This window comes from Melanostigma gelatinosum (assembly GCF_949748355.1).
Source record: "Melanostigma gelatinosum genome assembly, chromosome: 2".
In the NCBI taxonomy this organism is placed as follows: Eukaryota; Metazoa; Chordata; class Actinopteri; order Perciformes; family Zoarcidae; genus Melanostigma; species Melanostigma gelatinosum.
Genome location: NC_136635.1, coordinates 24,010,045 through 24,031,786, shown reverse-complemented (window position 1 = coordinate 24,031,786; position 21,742 = coordinate 24,010,045). Strand labels below are relative to the sequence as shown.

The following is a 21,742-nucleotide window of genomic DNA, read 5'->3' as shown; positions in this document are numbered from 1 at the left end:
GATTAGGTGTAAATAAATAAGAATACTAGTTTAAATGTACAAAATAAATAAATGCAGTGTTAATTGCAGAGTAAACCAGTATTGAGAAAGTTGATTTATTGCACTGAATTAGTGTTCTGTTTAGTCAGTAGTGCACAGCTGGAATATATAATATAAATGATGGCGTTACAGCTGCTGATTGGGGTAAGCAATAATACATGTTGTATACATGTGTTGAATATAAATATACAACAATTTACAATCAAATGAACACATTTTATCGACCAGACAAGGGTATATTTAATCCGAAATACAATGTAACCTTTAACTTCTGAATGACAACATTAAATGTCTATCTTGAGCCGTTTACAAGTAAATGTTTGTCCTTGCAGTCGTCTAACCATTTGTACAGAGCGTCTTCCATGATGAACACAAAGCAGCGTTGCACATGGTCAGTAATGGCAGCTGGTTAAGTCAGTGTCAATGTAGACTCGTTATGAGGGTTTTATAACCAACTTCCACTCCCTGCTAATTGGTTTGGGTTGGCACTTACAATGGCGGACCTTCTACTCGAACACCCAAAGGTGTGGAAGTAGGAGAGGGTGTGGGCTGGATTGGAATTTAGCATCTGTGTTTTCCCTCCTCTATCCTTGCCCCCTGATTTCCACTGCATTAGGTCAATATCATCCGGGGACTGAACAATCTCACTTTCTTGGCACACTGTATTTTGAAGGTTGAAACTTGATGCCGTAATTACAGATGCAATTAGGTCATTTGTCTGTCTTCAACCAAATGTGTTTCCTATTTAAGGAGAATAGTAGAGACTGATCCAATTGTTTACCAGAGGAATGTAAATACCGTAAGCAGCACTATTGTGTCCAACATGATCCAACTGGGAACAATCAAGACAATCTTGGTGCTTACATCTTAACAGTCATGCACAGGGAGGGAGTTTGAGACTCAATTTTAATTGACTCAAACATGAGAATACCACATAAAAGCCTGGGAGTTTTCAGTCTGGCACATGCACAATTATATGAATATGTTTCTGTAATGTTTGCTAAGCAAGTGTTAATGTCTAACAAGACCCTAATCTTCTAGATGTTACTGTAGCTTGTTATATTACACATCAAGCATTTAGGACCTGATAACAGAGTCCTATTGTTGTGTAATAATAATTTAAGACATAATAAATATGCTCCAAGAAAAGGAAAAATCCCAAGAAAATGATACTTGTATAAGTAGTAGTAGTGCACCTAATTTAGAGGGAAATAAATAATCCTTCTCTTGGTGTCTGTTTTTTTTGTTTATTGGGGTATTGATAGTGTTAGTGGGGAGTGACATGTGGGAAAGAGACTCGTGGAATAACATGCAGCAAACGGCCCGGCCAGTTATGGATCAACTTGGGATTCGTTTCTCAGGGCGTTCGAGCCCATGTGATATGTGCCCTAACCACTTATCTGTCTGCATTTTTATTGTTTCTGTCTCGTTGTTTCTGATACTGAGCCAAGAACAGAGTGCAGGTGGCGATGACTCGCCTTGAATGGAAATTAAATGAATGGAAAGCAGGTGGGTACATCAAAGGCTGACTGCTCCAACGATATGACCAAATGTGCTCTCAACCGCCAACCTCAGCTGTTGTCTCTGCCATGGTGAAGTGGAAGTGAGGATTGTGAATGGAAGTAATTCGTTGATATTAGAGTAAACCAGATGAAAGAGAAGGGATCTGATGTGTTCCTCTGGAGTCAACAGTTATTACAGGTTCAAACTACAGATACCGTTTGTATTGTTACACTTACTGCTTTCACTGCACGAATAAACTCATTTTAGTGCGTGTTTGAATAATCCAACTGACCTATTTTAACACTTACATAAAATAAATGCTCCTTAACAGCAATGGCACTTTCCTTGATGTTTAGATTTAATAATAATAATGAAAAGAATCCCCTCCCATGACCCACGACATTCTTTACGAAATAGCTGGAAATGTTCCACAGAAAATGCAGCCGCAGCAATCTTTTAATGTTTTTCCAGCAGACTACAGATGGGAAGGAAAGCTGTAGGACAACTAAATGCTGAATGCCTTTAATTGCTAACCAACTTCAGGAAGTGGTTTGTCATCATGTCTGACATTGAATACACAAACTTCACAGAATTCTTTGTTTTTTACCAACAAGTTTGCTGAACCGTCGCTGCATTGTTCCATTCTAAATCCTGAAACACAAATGCAGGATGGGGATTTGGTATGTGTAGGATAGGAGCTGTTCTACACAGGCAGCCAGTCTAACTTTTGCTTCTGTATGTTTTTCATCTGTCTTTCATTTTGTATATCAGACAATTTCCTCTTGGAATAAGGACGGATCAAAAAAGTATATCGCAAAGTGCAACTCTTGCAACATCTGACAGCGGCAAAGTTGAAATATTTAAATATAAGAAAGATATATTTTCCCTAATTATGAGATCTCTTCTCTTTATTTGAACTTGTGTTGTCAGCTGTCAACATTTGCATGAAATCTGCACCGCTCCAAACACATTTCCATGGAGAACAGGCATCTCTTTTGACAAAAAGAAGACATGTGGTATCTGGCCTGATTAAAAAAGATGTATCAGTTAAAAACCTTTGTCAGTTTAATCACAAGCCTATGATTGGTCCGTGATTTAGCCAATACTGCTTGAGTTTCCTTATAAGACACAGAACCAGGACATAGTTTGGTTTGATACATATTGTATTCGTTTGTACTTTTATTATATCGTCGTCCCTAATTCTTAGTTCAATAGAATTCTGAACTAAAAACACTTGATACGTTTGTTGTCACATGTGAGAACTTCCATCAACTGTCTTGACTCAGAGGATGAATGTAGTTCCAAGTATATAATAGCATCTCTATAGCTCTGACTCTGTGCAGCTAAAGGTGGCTCTCAGCAGGATGCCAACTCCCTTGGCTTTCCTCCTGTGCTGCATAGTCACTCAGATCAATGGCTTCTTTCACAGAACTTCACAGAGTACATGGTGTTTCCAGCAGACAGGAGACGCACACAGCAGTGACACAAAACCAACAAACCTTGCCTCACGACTTAGACTGATCTCTGTGGAATGTTTCAGTGAAAGGATTTCAAGGCTCTCTGTTGGTCTGCCTCTTAAAAGAAGCAATTTCTATCTTTTGAGGAAAATCCCCTGGGATCAATCTGTGATTAAGTCAAAAACAAAAAACTGAAGCTTAATATAGGTTGAAAAAAAAAGCCGAAAGGGGATGTATTACTCATGCAGGAGTGAGAGGTGAAAACAAGACTGATCCAAAAGATAGCAAGAATCCTGTCTTTAAAAAGCACTGAGCAAAGTGGGACAGTATAAGCCCAGAAGAATCTGACAATCTAAATCCTCTCTTCGGGTATCTCAGCAAAAAGATCTACAGACACTGGAATGGGTCGAGTAAAACAAATAAGAAGATACTTCACCTGGCACATGGCAATAGAACATATGCTCGTGGTGATGTTGGTCAAATCTGAATATAGAGCACAAGCATAAAAGTTGTCAATAAAAATGTTGACATGTTGACCTCAGATATTCTTATTCTTACTTTTTACAAAGTTGTATCTAGTATTTTGTGTGGGTAGGGTGCATTTCATTCACAGGCTGATTTGTACAACTAATTGTGTTAGATAACTAGTTCGGCTTCAAAGCCAAACATGGCACTGACTTGTGTATATATGCCTTAAAGGAAATTGTAAACAAATACAGAGGTCAAAACTCATCAGTTCGTATGTGTTTTATTGATGCCTCCAACGCTTTTGATCGTGTTAATCATAGTCAATTATTTTTTAAACTGAGCCAAAGAGGTGTCCCCACATATATAGTGAGAATTCTGGCTTACTGGTATTCGCATCAGAGTATGCAAGTAAAATGGGGTAAAAGTGTGTCAGCCCCATTAGGGGTTAGCAATGGTGTCAGACAAGTTCAGTTCAATCTGTATATTGATGATCTGTCCAAGCAACTGAAAGCCTGTAATACTGGTGCATGATGGGTAATACTCTTGTTAATCACATCATGTATGCAGATGATCTGGTGATCTTTAGTCCTTCTAGCGCTGGTCTTCAGCAGCTCCTCACTATATGTACTGTGTATGTGTACGGTGTGGAACATGACATCAAATACAACGCCAGTAAGAGTGCTATCCTGATCTGTAGAACTAAAGAGGACAAATGTCTAAACTTCCCTGACTTCAAATTGTCTGACAATAATCTTGGTGTCTGTAGTGAAGTAAAATATCTTGGTCATTTTTTAACAGAACACATGACTGATGATAACGACATTTGGTCTGTGTACAGATGGAGTGAAGATGTCTCTGTTCAGAGCATATTGTACTCCACTCTACACTGCACACTTGAGGTCAAACTACAAAAAAAACAGCTTACAGAGACTTCAAGTAGCGTACAATGACGCCATGAGAATACTTTTAAAGAGACTGAGATGGAGCAGTGCCAGTGAAATGTTTGTGGCTGCACGAGTAAACACTTTCCAAACAGTTTTAAGAAATCTCATGTACAAATTCATCTGTCGACTGAATGACTCTGTAAATGGGATCATACTTGTTTTAACCAACATAAGGTTTAGCACCACACGCTACCAGTCCCAGCTGTGGCGACATTGGTACAGCTGTCTCTTTGTAAGGCATTGCTAGGCCTATGTGCTTTTATTATTCGTGTCTGTCTTTTTATGTATCTGTCTGTATGTACCCCGAGTCTGAAATAAAGTCCATCTATCTATCTGTCTAATATAAATGTTGACCGCTACAGCCCTGGAGAAATATTTCCCTTTATTCGGACTGTGGCACATTGTGGCCATTGCCCATGCAATCCATGCCAAGGAAAATACCTTGCAAACTGCTGACTTTGATAACGGGGGGGGGGGGGGGGGGGGGGAATCAGATACTCTCTGCGTGCGCTCACTCTATCAAGGCAAGCAGTAAACAAGCGGTTTTAAATCTGACATGAAAGTGTTTATTAATGACTTGTCTCTCAGAACATTTGTGTAAATGAGGGTCTCAGAGTGCAACAGTGCTTTGATAGTATTCACAGACAACAGCACACACAGTGTTGTCTTGCTGCAGAGCTCTGCATGTATGCATGTCTTTTGTGCATTGAGCGTACTAGCAGCAAGGGGAATGAGGGGTGGAGAGGTGTTGGTGTGTGTGTGTGTGTGTTTGGTGGGAGGAGGGTTCCCTACCATCCTAATTGACCTCACTTTGATATTTTTAGGATGGAGGATACAGAACACATGTCGTAACATACCCAACAAATACATATTGACCAATTGTGTTGTACATACAAGACACATTTTTTCGTATAAAGTCACATTACCGGACAGTATATCCTTATTAACTGCTCATTGTTTGTGCTAATGTTGCCTTACCGTACATCAACATCGCATTGTGAAATGTTTTACTGTCGGATCAAATTCAAAATAACCTGCTGTTTATTGTTTGATCGGCATCAGTGAGTGTCCCTGTTACCAGCAATCTCCTATCTGCACACGCTGTTGCATTTATTCAAGGTTTAAAGGCAAAGCTAAAACATAACAAGCCTTTGAAACACCTTTACAACAAATCAAGGTCATGTTCTGAGTGTCTGTGCTTGTACTGCACAAGATGAGAGTAGAAAGCAAAACCCTTGAAAGTGAATGTCTGAATGCCTTTGCAGATGGTAATGTTGACACTGGAAGCCTCATGGAGCCCTGGCTGCTGCAGGCCATGAAACATCACTAGCACTAGGGCCATGTGGGACCTCTCCTTAAAAAAAGTTTGAGATTTTTTCACAGCCCCATTGTAAGCAATCAGGCAAATAGAAGCTTGCAGCCGTGCAGTGCACAGACAATTCTTTCCAGAAGGCAGAAAGCAATGCTCAGTCTACTGACAGGCAAACCAACCGACCCACAAGAACGCAGGACATATTCTCACAGCAACAGACGGTAACACCACCAAGTGGGTCTTCTGAAGCCAACTTTCACTCTCCTGGGTGTGATTGCTACTTAATGCACATTCATTCTCCTCTACTGCTGGCAGTGAAGACCTGCAGATGCATTCAACCACAGGCTTACTTTTCAACCCCGCGTCTGTCGCAACACTCTCACCAAAGCTGTAACTGCATGAAGAAGATACACATGTTTTGTTGACAGAGCGACAGGTGGTTTGAGTTTGAGCTGCTGGTGGACTGGAGTTTTTTTTTACTGTGTGGTGAGCTGTGGCGTCTTTGGAGCCAGTATGTCGTCTACTGTTGTGGCATGTTTGGTATTGGTCCTGCTGGGCTCAGGGCAGGCTCAGGTTGCCACACAGACTCAGGAGCAGAGCCAGAGTCGGGGCCAGGGGCAGGACAGCTCTGCCACCCCTTGGAGGCAGGTGATACAATGGGAGAACAATGGCCGGCTGTTTAGCCTGCTGAATAGTGGAGCTGAATATGTCCCTGCTGGGGCAGGGGCCCAGGACAGAGGTCCCAGGGTAGTTGTGGCAGACACTCGTCCACGTTCTTCACATAGACTACAGGGAGGCAATGTTCGCCGACAGGCTCCACCAAGAGGATCCTCTGAAACTGTCCGCGGGCGGGCAAGGCATCCTTTTGGATTTGGGCAAGTGCCTGATAACTGGAGACAAACTGCAGGCAGCACAGGGGGTAGTCAGTTCCAAGGATCCTCTAGCACTCGCCTTAGGCCATCCACAGGATCTTCATCATCATCGTCATCATCCTTTTCTTCATCCTCTTATAATATACCATCCTACCAACAGAACCCTTTTCCTCAACAGCCTCCCTTACAAGCAATACCTTACAACCCTAGTTTTGGAGCAGAGCCAGTCAGGAGCTATGAGCCACCTTTTCAGCCTGTTGCTGGTGGAGGATATGGCGGTGGGGTATATGGTGGTGGAGGATATGGCGGTGGAGGGTATGGTGCTGGACAGGGGTATACTGGCGGAGTGTATGGAGATCTGGCCCCAGTGCTTCCAGGTTCTCCCTCTGATTTTAGTGACGATAGCTACCGTTACTACCAGTCTTATGGCTATGGGCCCAGTCCTGTGGAGCCTGCACGTGCTGCCCAACCACCATTTGCAGATGGTCTGGACCACAGATACACTCACAGTATCTTCAACAGGCAGACTGCTCCTGCTGTCCCTGCCCCTGATGTCAACCAGGCAGCTCCCGTAGTAGTGGACAGGACAGGACTAGCTGGTCAACCACAAGTCAGGAGCCCTCAGTATGAGCAGTTTCCTCCATTTGGAAGACCCCAGCCTCCTTTCCTGCAGCCCGTTCCTCCAGGCAGAAATCCTCCAAACTCTGGCATCGAGAACCCCAGCGTGAATGTCGGGAGTGTGTACAGAGCACAACAGACAGGTACGGTAAGCTTTTTGCTTTGGGTTTTGTGAGCCAGCACAATGTATCCTTTATTTCAAACCTTGATAATATCAGGAGAGGCACATGGGTGGGAAGTCTGATTTGGAGCCAATTCGAAGGCACTTAAAATATTTCACATTTATAGTGGAAACAGGGAACATATTCACTTGTGGGCATTCACCCGAAAAGTATTTATGTCTTTGATTTGATTTCTGTAGTTGCTGAACACATGTGTTAGAAATGTGTAAAAACCCAGGGGAGTAGAGAGCTCACCACCCCCTCAAGCATGCAGTCATGTTTTTAAAATATTCTTCTTTCATGTTTGTCAGATATCTGGAGTAATCAGAATAAAATGTCCACTCGAAGTTCAACCTGTTTTTCAGTTTACAAACAAAGCAAAGTGGACACAGGATTCATCTTTTCCCACTTGTTGGTTATTGAAACCAGGTGTTGCGCAAACCCTGCCAATGTACAGAGAGCACACAAGAACCACTGTGTTTTTTTGCGTGCGGAGGTCTGTGCAACACAAAAGTAGACTGGTTCACGCGACGTGTGGGATTGCGTAATGGTAGTGGTGACCTCATGGGGGTCTGGTGACAGGGGGTGTTGGTGGGTCATGTCTGCCTCCTGGGCTTGAGGGACAGGAGAGGGGAAGCAAGGGAGGGGGATACAGTAATTCACCAGTCCCTGAGGGGGAGGGGGAACATGGAAAGTCCCTGTTACACATGGGGTCCATTGCTTCAGCTACAGTAAATCAAAAAAAATATTTAGTTTGAGTTCTTGGGGGAAGAGTGAGTGTTACTATGTGTAATGCCTTGGCTTAAATAATATATTTTCATAAAGTGCTGTTAAGGAAGAAGTGAGCTTATTGTTAATGCTGGAGGGAAACATGACTTCACTGAATGAAAACAACATGTGAAGGTTTTCTATGCTCTGACCACCAGAGGCTGTGTCTGGTCTGAGCTGACAGGAGATGAGGATCTCCAATGAGATTCTCAGACTCTTAATAATGCAGATTTACCTTTTTGTGTTACTCAATGATCTGCCTAACTGTGCGGCAGTCTCTCTAGTGTACTGTCTGTGTTGCAACCATCATTCATTAGCCACATAGTGCTGGGAGCCTTTTCTACAGCACAAAAAGCCAACATGTGTGCAGATGCCTGAGTGCTCCCAGTAATCACTGTGATGAAGATTCCACCATTGGGAACTGTTGGAAAGCTGACATTTTTATTGCACTGCTTCATGGCACATCATTAAGCTGTTAGAGCACCATAATAACTATTGCGATCTACAAGTTTTAGATCTACTTAAAACTTTAGTCAACAGACAAGCATATTTATTAAGCATATTAATGCCATTTCAAATGGCAATGTTGTGTCCTGTTAGAGGCAGTAAAGTACATAAGGTACACTGCTATATATCATAATAAACATATGTTTCTATGACCACGATGCTGGTAAAATAAGATAAATACATTTTTAAGACAACAAAACCCAAATAGGTTTAGGGTAGGTTTAGCATTGGTGCACTAACCAGAACCCACTTTCCAGTCATTGCCTTTAACTGTCAAATGGTTGGACATACAAGTTGTTTCCAGAATCACATATAATGAACTGGGCTTGACCCACAGCCAACCCTACAGGGGGCACAAAGAGAGCAAGAACATTACACAGCACAATGTATGTACTCTGTGTTCAAAGTGTTAAAAACACATGATTTTACCATATGTGCAAAATTGGACGAACTAATCAAGTTTGTGAATGTCTTTTCTCAATACACATTGGCTTTCACATCAGTCAGCAAGGCCCTTTTGTTGAGAAAGAACTGAACTCGAGTTTGTAATGGGGCAATGACTTTAAGCCATCTCCACTTGACATGAGGCGGCCAACACCAGTTCTAATACCAAGGTTAAAGAAATGGATGGTGTGCTCCTGAAGCCATTGTCTTTTTGTACCCCCTGAGAAATCTCTGCATTGTGTTATCAGGCAAACTGACAAAGAACAGACTCTGATCAACGATGAGTTCAATTTGAGTACACATTCAGATGAATCAGATCTATTCACATGTGTAGTTTTCTCTGTTGGTAGTACTCTTGCCCAGTTGCTGAATTGGATTGTGCACTCTTTTGAGTGTAGATTTGAAAGCTGCAATGTTGCAGTGATTTTGTAATTAAGTATAATGGCAAAGATCAGTTAAAAAAGTTTGCATATTGTCCACATTTTCATTTCAACTCACCCTTACTTGCCCTCATATTACGTGACAAAGCCACAAGCAGTCGTACGTTAGATTAAATAGACTAATTGTAAGATTATTCATTGAGGCAGCTGAAAGGCAGAGCTGCTGTTATTTTAATCATTATCTTAAACATCATATCTTTAAGAAAAACGATTGGAGCATCTCACTATTACTAAACTTAATCTGCAATATATCTACTGACCAAACATAAAATGGTTGATACTCATGAAAAAAGATAGGATGTACATTGTATTAACAATAGGAGTAAAACAAACTACCAAGCAAACAAAGCTTATACTTAATCATCCAACGCTATTGTGATTTGTCATTTTTAAATGACCTCAATGAATTTCGAGTATTCTGATCCGTCAGTCCCCTGCAGCTAACAGCCAGGCACTTAAAGCAGGAGTATCTAGAGATGGAGCCCTCATGTATTTTATTATGCTATATTATGGCAAGACTCCGTTTATTTTCTCCGTGCCCCACTTAGAGTGTATTGTGTGGCTTTGTCACATGCTGTCAAAAGCTGATCAGCTCTGGCTTCTCAATACACTTGATCCCTCTGAAAGACACCCAATTTCACATTTCAAAAGATTAGGAGGCAGAGAACAAAGCCTTTCTAGGGTGAGGAGAAAAGAAATAGCTTGAGAGTGCTGCTGGGAAAACTCTGCATTCACACTGGTCTTACAGTGTTTACATCATGGTGTGGCCCAGGAGGCTTCTCCTGTTCTTTACGTCTGCCTCGGAGAGAGATGTCATATAGGATGTTTACACAATGCTCGCAAAGGCAAAGCCCTTATTTCCACTTGGAGCTGAGAGGGAGCTCTTACCAGCATGTTAAACTGGGCAAATCACTGTTGTTTTTGCCCTGGCACGCACGTTCTCCCTCTCTGTGTCTCTGTCTGGCTCTCTTGCTGTATCTCTGTGCGCCTGTTTCCTTCCCTCATCTCTTCATCACTGTCACTTGTTTGCAGAATCCAAAGTACAAAAAAAACACCGGGTGCATTACAACAAGCTCTCCTGTGATACTGCAGCTCAGATACTTACAAGTTCAGCCTTAACCCAAACAGATATGTCTTTACCATACGAAATGTTTAGTTAAAGGGACACGTTCGTATTAAGATCAGTGCACATGGAAGATCATATGACATTAGCCAAGAAAGTATTGATATAAAAAAGGTTCCCTTTTTGCAGCTCTTATGCTTAAAACTCAAATTCAACCTGTCTGACTGGCTTACAGAGCAAAAGTGTCTCACTAGAAAACCATGATAATAATTTGTAATTTACAGTAATTAGTGGTCAAAAGCTCTTTTAAGAGTGACCCAGTCTTGAGCTGTGGGCCCATCGTATCCACCGATCAGCACCACCATAAATACCAGGTAATAAAAAGTTGATGACAAATGTGTGAATGAGTTTTCTGTTTCTGGGGTGCATCGCTGGCCGTGACGGTAAGGGCTGGAATTCAAAGAGTTCAAAAGGTGATCTGACTACTAATCATTGAATCAGTAAAATCACAGTGAAATAGCAGTGTTATAAATGTAGTTGGTCAGCTTTAACTACAGTGCATAACATTGTTTAAATATGGCATACACTATCATGTTAGAGTCTAAAAAGTCCCTTTGAGTAATACAATGAGTAATTGCTCTTTTGTTTTCAGTATTTGGAGCAGATTTATATGACTTCAGATTTTTTTTTGGAAGCAAATTACTTCCACTTGTTGAAGCAAGGTTGTGTCTTATGTATAGTGGCTGAATTACAATGTAGGTTGAGCAGTCTGTCTATCATTTTAGGTTTGCCTGACCTGGTTCCTGATGCCAACTATGTCCAGGCTTCCACATATATCCAGAGAGCCCACATGTACTCTCTCCGCTGTGCTGCTGAAGAGAAATGTCTTTCAAGGTAAGCCCAATTCTGGATGTACTTTGCTGGCTTAGGTTTACTCTTTTATTTATATATTTTATTCTCACAGTATCAACCTTTTTGCTGTCCCTATGGGTTCTGTTTTCATGTTCATGTTATCATGTTAAAGGTTTCTACAATATGTTCAGGGTAGCTCGGTAGCGCAGTGGTTAGCACACCCGAAAAACATTATTTATTCCTGCGAATTATTTCTCTTCTCAATGTAGCCCTCTGATATCCTGTCCAGTATGAAATAATGTTCTTTATAAGCTGCTTCACCTTTGGGCAACATTAACCAGAGAGTGAACCATCCAGAAGCCTACGGTAGCCGTCAGGATCGTACTAGTTCTGTGCAATAATATCTGAAAGAAATAATGAAAAAAGTTGACCAACAGCACAAATGTAAGTGAACCAAATCCTGGTCACCTTCTGGGATAGAGACTGCTGTTAGTTTAATTTCTCTGTGTTGTGGATAGCATCCCCTGAGCCCCGGGGCCCTTTGACTGCCTCTGTACTAAAGACACTGTTGAAATGATGGAAGTGTGCTGTCCCCATGGCTGCTCTATTTGCCCTCTTCCCATCACAAGCACAGCCATCCCTCAAAGCCCTTTCATATCCTGTCTGAGTTTGCAGCAATCACCGACAGATGGGCTGTTGTAATTTGCCATACACTCCAATGTCAACAACAGCCACAAGATGAATGGCTTAGATCTTCCGTGGCATTGTGAACTCGGGGTTGTTCTTCCTTTTTTCACACAAAAAAGTGAATCGTGCAACAGCATGTTCCCTCTCCCCGTGTGGAAACTGTGTATGTGGAGAGATGGTTGTAATCTGTAGAATGAATTATTTAGTAGATATGCTCCTGCCTCCAAGCCTTTCCGGTCCTGCTCTTTTTTTGTTTCCCTGTCCAAGTTATAAGAAACAGACTTGCGGACATTCTTTTTGCAGCCAGTTGTACAGTTTTCCTCAATGTTTTTGTTCCTGATATATGTGTCCACCATTCAGCTCTGCCTATGGCCCTGAGACCACAGACTACGATGTAAGGGTCCTGCTGCGATTTCCTCAGAGGGTGAAGAACAAGGGGACTGCCGACTTCATGCCCAACAGGCCACGTCAAACCTGGGAGTGGCATAGCTGTCACCAGTAAGTACTTAATATAAAACAGATTTCACCCAATCAGATAATAATGCTTTACTTGCTATGTTATTATCTGTTGTGGCAACCAGGGACATAGCTGGCAGGCATCTTTATCTGATTTCATTCTAACAGACTGTAATCATTTATGTAACTAATATAAACATAGGCTGGTGTATGTTGATCACCTTACGCATAACAAGGTTACTGCAATATTACAAAATAGATCTAGTTGGTAGTTCTGATACTAAGATTCTAAAAGTTGTTAACTTCCTGATCTACAATAATTTGTGACTCATGATATTTGATGAAAAATGAATAATTCAAAGGTGCTATATTCTATATTCAGGGCATTAATATAGCAGCAAACTTCTATTTGCTATTTAAAGATATAGTGGATCAAAGTCTGAGCAGAAAATGTAATCTGGTGTGAAGGCCAGGCCGGCCGTGGATGCTCTTAGTGCATGTACAGTATGTGCCTGTGAGTTTCCCCCGCTGTTTAGCTCATGGCTGCCGCTCTGCATTGCGCTCATGCGGCGGTTACAGCTGATAACACCGTCTCTAGACCGATGCTCGTCCTGTGATTCTCAGGTTAACACCAGGCTCTGCCAGCACTTTTGCCAGTGTTTGGACTGTTAAGCTTTGTTTATACCTCCACAGGTGACTAGAGCTAGGAGCACGCACAAAGGCGCTTATGCTCAACACCAAAACTCAACACAAAGTCAAGTCAAGTCAATTTTATTGATATCACCAATCACAAATATGCCTCAAGGGATCTTAACACCCTCTGTCCTTGAACTCTCGCTTATTGGGTGTCACAGTGCGCCATATGGTCATACTGCAAGAAAAGACGAGACTTCCCCTGGTTGGCTGAGAAAGTACACATATATTTCAGTTTCCCGGTCTAAAGAGGAGATTGGGGTTCCAAACCTACAGTATGGAGTCCATTAGAAATACAACAACAGGACAAAATACAATAGTTTTGTGGGTTTGATCACTTTAGAAAGCACATTTCCCACTGTGTCTTTCTCAGTGGACGGATTGCAGTTGATTTAGCAAGCCAGTCGTGGGTCTGGGGGACGACTGATGAGGGCGTTTCGTCAGTGTTTTATGGCAATATATTCCATAGACTGGCTTTTAAGTCTGCCCACTGACGCTGGCGCCAGGCCCTGCTTTACTATTCTCATCTTAGAGGAATGTTGACTGGCCGTTAGGAGATTGGCAGTGTTGTTTCTGTCTGACATCAGTCTGCATCTACACTGTGGTTCCCATGAGGCAAAAAGCCAAGACAATCATTCCACTGGCTGTGTGATTGGAATGACAAATCAATCCATTTTTCCTGTCGACCTGTGACACCAGATCACACAGCTGCTTAAGTATGATGGCACGGATATGGGTTACTGGGACAGAGTGTGTGTTAACAAAGAATTCTCTTTAGGGGAAGAAAATCTCTCGCCCAGATTCTCATAATAAACTTCCCTGCCCTACATTTCTGTTGAATAAGCAGTGTAGTTGACAGTTTTGCGTTTCATTACTTCCACCCCTATCTTTCTCACTGGAGTATTAGAAAAAGGGACGGGAACAGCATCCTCTTGAGTATCATGTTGCTGTGAAAATGTTGGAATTCTGTACGTTTCTTTACACAAACGAGGACACAGAATTCCATGAGAACTTATTTTTGAATGCCAATCAGTGTGGGGAAACAAGCAGAAGTCATTCAAATGTTTGTGTGATAGTGCAAAAGTTAATCATAGTGTTGTTCATTTGTTGTCCCTCATGGTACAACTTTATTGCAGTTTGTGACCTTAGTGGTCAGAGATCATGGCTGCTATTTGTGCAGGAGCTTGTCTTCATATCCTGGTTGCTGTTTGTGGAGTGCAAATGTCAGGACACTGCTAAATAGTTCTCACAGAACCTTCTATAGTTGTCTGTGTTTTACAACCCGTGCTACAATTTGAGGAACCCTCAAGGTTTTGTTTGTTGCAACACAAGTGGAAAATGACTCACTTATTCAAAGAAGGATTGGAATGTTTTGAATTGTATTGTGTTTGTTACAATTACAAATGACTCTTGTTAAATCCTCTATGTATCCTTCCAACACTACATTCTCTACAGTTGACATAGTCAGTGAGGGGATCCAGGGAGGGGACCCTTCCAGAAACCTTATAATCCAGCACCCCCCCCACTCTCAATCTGTTTCCTTGCTTCCCGCACTCTTTCTTTCCATTTCTCACACACACACACACACACACACACATATATACTCTTGATAATCATCTCAAGACTGCCACTGAAATGAATGCCAGTTCCGGGAAAACAAAGACTGTGCTTCAACCTTCGAGGCCCTCCTGCCCTGGTTTATGTTTTAAACACACGCGTAAATGCATACAGACACATGTATTGCACAAAATGCATAATGTGCCCTTGTGCCCAATATAGAATAAGCCTGTAAACATACTCAGTCATGTGTATTTTCATGTTAGTCAGAATAGAATAATAGGATAACATCTGACAGGTTTCTACCTGAGAGAAGCTCATAATTGGTGGCCTCTCCTATGGAAAAAATTAGTCCTTGAATGGTCACTTGCTCCATGAGTGGAAAGTACCCATGTTTTCTTCCAAGTCATCCTTCAATCTTTAACTGTTCCAGTAAAAGCTGTTGCTATGTTGTAACATGGGCTGTGAAGTAACGCGAAAGGGAAATGTTTATCTGGTCTGAGTTTGTGTGACTGCATGAGATCCAGCGCTTACCTCACCTGCTGCAGCAACTAAAGTCAACACCACTTCAATGTACTGTATGGAGTGATTTAAGAATCAAAGGATAATGGAAATAAATACATGCAATAACTGGAAGTGTATTTCGATCATGTAATCGATTATTTATTTTTGGTGCCCCTTTAGGAAAATTGTCATGTTGTTGTTGGACATTTTTGTATCTAAAAGACTCAAAGTGCAGCTAATGGGATCGTGAACATCTACAGATTTTCCCGACATGCCGTCACTCCACACTGAATGAAAAATGTATTCCAGTCCACACAAACACCAGGGCATGTTTCTATTGTTGTTGCTTTTCATATATTCCAGCTTTTTGACAGAGTCACTTTGTTCATATTCCGGATCACTTGAGATGATCAGTGTACAAACAAACACACTCCAAACAGCACACAAATACACACATACCGTGAAACACACACTTAGATATGTGCACGTACACATTCAAATAGCCACAAGTTCACGCGCACACACACATGAATTAATACACACTAACGCACACACTCTCACACACAAACACTTCTGATCTTGCCGACTGATACAAGATAATTAACAATATTCATACATCATTAGGGTGTTAATGTTGTGCTTCAACAACACTTTATTGTTGCCATTAATTAGTATCCATTGTCCTTTGATACTTCATGATGTGTTCAGTCAAGGTGCAACATCACTTGTTAGCAGATGAGGTCTACAGGTCAGTCAATTCACTGGTGGCCTTTAAAGTTACACTTCAACTTGGATACGCTAAATAAATAAATAAAATGGCAATGCAATTAATAAACTTAATAAACTGACTATATGTTCTGCCCAGATACTGGCATGGCATAACAGATAACACTAGAATTACCTCTTTGATATCCCACCTAAACTTAGATGTTTCTTTCACTTTTGGCTACATTCATATTCTTTCACTTTTTCCAACAGGCACTACCACAGTATGGATGAGTTCAGCCACTATGATTTACTGGAGGCCAGTACTGGCCGTAAAGTGGCAGAGGGACACAAGGCTAGCTTCTGTCTGGAGGACACCACCTGCGACTTTGGCCACCTGAAGCGCTATGCCTGTACCACTCACACTCAGGTAACGCAGCAAGCCAAAACACAAAATGAAGAAATTTAGGCTTCATTTGTTCACCCGCAATAGTCTTAGTAGAACTGTTTCTGACTCTGATCAGTATTCCTCATCAGCGTCTCTCATCCCCTCTGTTTCTTCAGGGTCTGAGCCCAGGCTGCTACGACACATACAACGCTGATATTGACTGCCAATGGATCGATATTACGGACATCCAGCCTGGAAAATACATATTGAAGGTAAGAGTCATGTGAGAATCAAGTGTGCATGGACATGGCAGCACAATTCATGGAAGACAGTGAGAGTCAAGAACCAAAATTGAAACAAATTGATCTAGGTCGTAAAAGAGTGATGAAGTTACTGACATTTTTTAGGTTTCTAGTTCTCAGCAAGCATTTCATTGCGCAGTGGTTTCCCATCCTGTTTTTCATGCATATTTTATTGGGTCAGTGTGGCTGGACATACTAAAGATCTTTACATGATCGTCTTCAATGTCATCTATCTCAAATACCCTCATGTTTAAGTGTTGGGCCCATCAGCTGTTTTGTGACTATGGTGAGTTTTAATGTGTTTTCTATCCTTTGTCTCTTAGCTCCAAGTTAATCCCAAATTCTTGGTGCTGGAATCAGACTTCACCAACAATGTGGTCAGGTGTAACATACACTACACAGGACGGTTTGTTACAACAAAGAACTGCAAGATAACACAGTAAGTAAGACTGAACAAACACACTTTTAACACATAGTTGGTAATTGATTAGTAATTAATTAGTAATTAGTGAGGTCACTGGGGGAGTTTTACATTCATTACCAATGTTCTCATAATATGCTGCTTATTTGTACGAGGAAAGCCTGGGCAATTTTCAGATATTGTGTTTTTGTAGAATGTGAACAAAAAGGCAAACCATGAATCGGTTTGTGTCTTGTTCCAATAGAGTAACACTGAACCACATAAGGGGTGGCAGCTAAACACAGTTTTATGAAGAGTCTCATAGTGTTTTGAATTACTTAGTGGACTTAAGAAATATTTGATGATTAAATGAATTGTGTTCTCATTCTCCAGTTAAGATTAATAATCAGGAGATGAAGGGGTGTTGAACTTTTGAATCATGTTTGAAGGAAGTGTATCATTGCACTCAGAATTACTATCATATCCTCTTGAAAAGACTTTATGTAGAGAGTGTCTATACATGAGGAAAGCATCATTAGGTTCAAGTGCTCTTGTCGGTCTCCCTCAGTTTCACTGGTACAGTGAAAGATACACTTAAAAATATGTTTGCCAAAGCATATTCCGAGTTAATGAAAGCTGAATAAAATACTTAGGTGGTGATGCCAATAAAATAATTACATGAGCAGATGCCACAAGCCCTATTTCCATCATGTTATATATCTGCACTTATTATGGTTACAAATATTTTCTGCCCAAATTAAATTAAAGTATCATAATCGTCACTGAATATTAATTAAATACATTGTAATTTCAAACAAAAGAGCACACATATTGATTGTTACAATTGGCTTCAAATATAAGAGGGATAGAATATGTATGCACCTGGAAATAGTTTTTGATGAATTATATATTGCAAAACTTCTCACCTATTTGAGTGTTTGCTTAACTCCAATTAAATTATAACAGCAAATGTATTTGTATCGTTTTGACATTAAGGTGTGAATAAGATAAAAGTATGAAATTAAACATGCAACATCTTTCCTGTAAATGGAATGAGAATTATCATAGGGTCGAAGACAGTTGGTAACATTATCTGAGCAGTTATTTAGTTTGGGCACCGTCAAATTGTTCATCATGTACAGTATCTCATATTACATGAGCCTGGAATGTTAAAATGCCTCTGAAGTGTTGAACATTCAAAGTGTTGAATGTTGTCTGTTTGTTTTACAGGTCTTGATCAGGCACCGGAAGGCTGCCACACTCGAGCGACCCTGATTGCTATTCCATTGAAATGTGAATGGAATACATTTGTTGTTGGTTCTTTGTTGTTTGTCTCAACTATTTTGTGCTGTCTCTGTATCCTGAGCCCATGGCAAACAAGGGTTCCACTGGCACTGAAAATGATGTGGGGGTTTCAAGTAGACATGCACACACACATACAATTTTGCATAATGCATAATGTCATCTTGAAATCCCAACAATGACTAATTCACATTCCTTCAATGTGCGTACGTCAAAAGATTGTCCTAGCCACTATATTTCTCATATTGCATCTCTACCAGTCTGGTTTGGTTGATGTTGGAACACATCATTTGCTCTCAAAAAGGGTGTTGACTGTATCTGCACACAAACATATGCACACCCCCGGCCGAGTGGCTCTGTTTGAATATTAAAGAAAGTGTGTAACGGTGCCGGTTCTAGCCAAGTCAGGGTTCAGCTGCGATCCAACAAATGAAATTGAGGGGACAAAGTCTTCCCAGCTACATTCATTCATGCCGTGTGGGGACAGAAAGAGATGCTCAGTGACTCAGAAGAACTATGATGTGTGTTAGTTTGTTTTGTTCGTTTGTTTTTTTCTCTGAAACACGAACAGGAAGCTCAACTGGCAGAAAATGGTGCTTTCCAGAAAACCAGACTCACACTCTGTAAGCTGTATATTTACACTGTCTTGGGGTCTCTTCTTCAACTACCAACACTGGTCAGATGGAACATAGGTCACCTATACCTTTTGAAGAATGTATATACAAATATTCCAGTGATGCATGACTTTAATAATGGACAGTATCTTACTGTAACTGATTGTTCTTTGTTTGTCCAGTTAGACCTGTTACTGTAATTTGTGAAATTCAATGAACTCTTTTTTTTTTCCTTTGATAATCTGAATTATTCAAATAGTTGTTGGAAAAAACACTTTGGCTACAGACTAAGCATCATAATGCAGAACGTAAGAAAGCCGGCTCTACCTACTTCTCCAATTGAGTGAGCTGTTTCGTTTCCATTGGAAATCCCTGCGATGGTTCACTATGACCTCCTACCACTGTGTCGCAGCACACAGCTAAAACTCACAATTCTGTTGAGTATATCAAAGATCACACAATATTAGGATGCAAACAATGAGTAAGTAATATTCCAAAAGAATCCTTTAGATTTCAGTCCTGGTAGGTTTGTGATACCTGTGGTTACTGATGGTAACGACAAAATGTGGTTTCATACCTCATCAAACACTCCTTGAGTAGCTACTTTGTAAGCAGCAGTACATCAGAAGAGCAACTTGTGTATCTGTTTACAGTGGAAGCAAACGTACCCGAGTTTTATTAAAGAAGTCAGTCAACAATGGGACTTCCTCCGTCATGCCATGAGCAGCTGTGATTTGATTTCATAGTAGTTTTCTACTCAACAGCAGGGCACAGTAACAGGAGTTGGTGATCTTGCTGAGAAGTTGTCGTTGTACAGCCTGTCGCCTGCTGCTCTTCATCAACAGCTCACTGTGATTGTGACTTCATGTTCCATTAATCCCTACAATATTTAGAACTGATCCGCTGAAAGCTTGCTGACATCTTGTTTTGTTTTTCACATTTCTGTCGATGATTGTCGTTCACACTACTCGTGTTGACAAAAAGATTCCTAGGAGTGCTTTACAATAAAACTCAACCCCATTTTTGTGAACCAGCAGCAGCAGGAAATATTTGGTTTGCCTTAATACAACAGTAATGTGATATAACAATTGAAACTATAGAGAGGTAATTGGTAAATGTAAATACATTGAATAGCTATTGCAGAAAAAAAAATGCCTACCATAAAAAGTATGAAAAATGGGGTTTGATTACATGAAAATCTTAAAGATTACAACTTTAAAATCTGTACATGATGATTGAACGATGGCAGAGCACCAAAATTAGTTTGTTACAGTTTGTAACAAAGTAGTTTCGAGGTTGTTGTTTTTCTTATATTCTTTCAATGCAGCATAGACATAGTCTTTGATATCCAATTTACTGGTCATTTGACTGTAAATAGCCAGTTCTTTAATTTGATCTGTATTTTTCTGATGTGGGTAGCTCATGATCATACTGTACGTTCATTGACGAGATGCAACAATATATTATTCTGACATTCAGTGGAGCGACAGAACAAGAATAGGTGACGGCAATACAGAATCTTTGTCATGTGGTGATGACATTTGTATGTCTCTAACAATGAACACCTGTCAAAAATGTCTTATACAATAAATGCATTTACACATCTGCTGTGTGCACTCAATGGAATATGAACACTATGCGCCAGCAGTGGATCCCTGTGCTTCGTATGAGGTTTACTCAGTAGATTCTGAGGAAATGCTGTGTGACAGGTGTGACAAGTTACTGAAATCATCCCCTTCGTAAGAGATTAGGTGTCATATGTTTCAGGCTTTTTCCCAGCTACTGTATGTCATTTCATGCATGATTCAGGCAGTGTTGCAAATCTGACCTTGATGTGAACAGACAAACACACACTGCATATAAGATGCCTGCAAACACCAAACCGTGAATACAACAACTGGGTGTTGGCACTGTTACTGTGCATACATTAATAAGTCACATTGGCGTTTATGTTATCGACGATGTGTTGCGATATGTGTGGACATCTTTAAAAACAATCTGCTTGGGTCACATGCTGTCACCACACAGCCAAAGACACATTCATTCATGTTGTTGCCAATACAGGGAACATAACATCATTTAAGTGAGAGAAGAGCTTATAATGTTTTCAAGCTAAACATAGAACTACACAAAAAGTAATGTTCTCGGTTTTGTCAGGAAAGGAAGTGATTCGCTGACTATCTTCTGTTTTACTGTCCAACGTTGTTGCAAAGTTCTCATAACCAATTAGTGGACAACAATGACTGGAAAAGAGTTTGATGAGGGTGGGGCATAGAATTTGAAATGGTTGTATTTTGTATATATATAGAATACATGTTTTTCTTTTCACAGTAAGGGTTTCACTGCTGTATTGTGACAGGACTCATTGAACGTGGTGTCTCCTACCCTCTCACGCTTCACCTTAACCGCCCATTAGACGTGGTGTATGCATAATATACCCACATGGGTTTGCGCCGCATTTGGGCGATTATTCCTCACCGTCTGCACAGGAAAGATACCTGCCCTTCCAAATTCCCCGTTTATCTTTCATTGCATTTCAGACTCTCAGCAGCTGCACGTTGGCTACATGGTGCATGTGCATTCACATTCTGCAAGGGCAACCGACATGGGCCTATTACAGGCTGTTCTAAAAACATGTTATTTGAGAAGTCATTAGTTCTGATTCTATTTTTACGGCCGCCATGCC

General features: G+C 40.8%; 1 protein-coding gene across 1 annotated transcript; it reads left to right on the top strand.

The window, feature by feature from the left end:
- The first annotated feature begins 5,844 nt into the window (after nt 1-5,844).
- loxl1 (lysyl oxidase-like 1) lies at nt 5,845-20,661 on the top strand. Its single transcript, XM_079283997.1, has 7 exons — nt 5,845-7,356; nt 11,382-11,490; nt 12,496-12,633; nt 16,324-16,480; nt 16,615-16,710; nt 17,064-17,179; nt 18,371-20,661. The coding sequence occupies exons 1-7, from the start codon at nt 6,237-6,239 to the stop codon at nt 18,375-18,377; spliced, it is 1,743 nt and encodes a 580-aa protein (XP_079140123.1). The 5' UTR covers nt 5,845-6,236; the 3' UTR covers nt 18,378-20,661.
- The last annotated feature ends 1,081 nt before the right edge of the window (nt 20,662-21,742 follow it).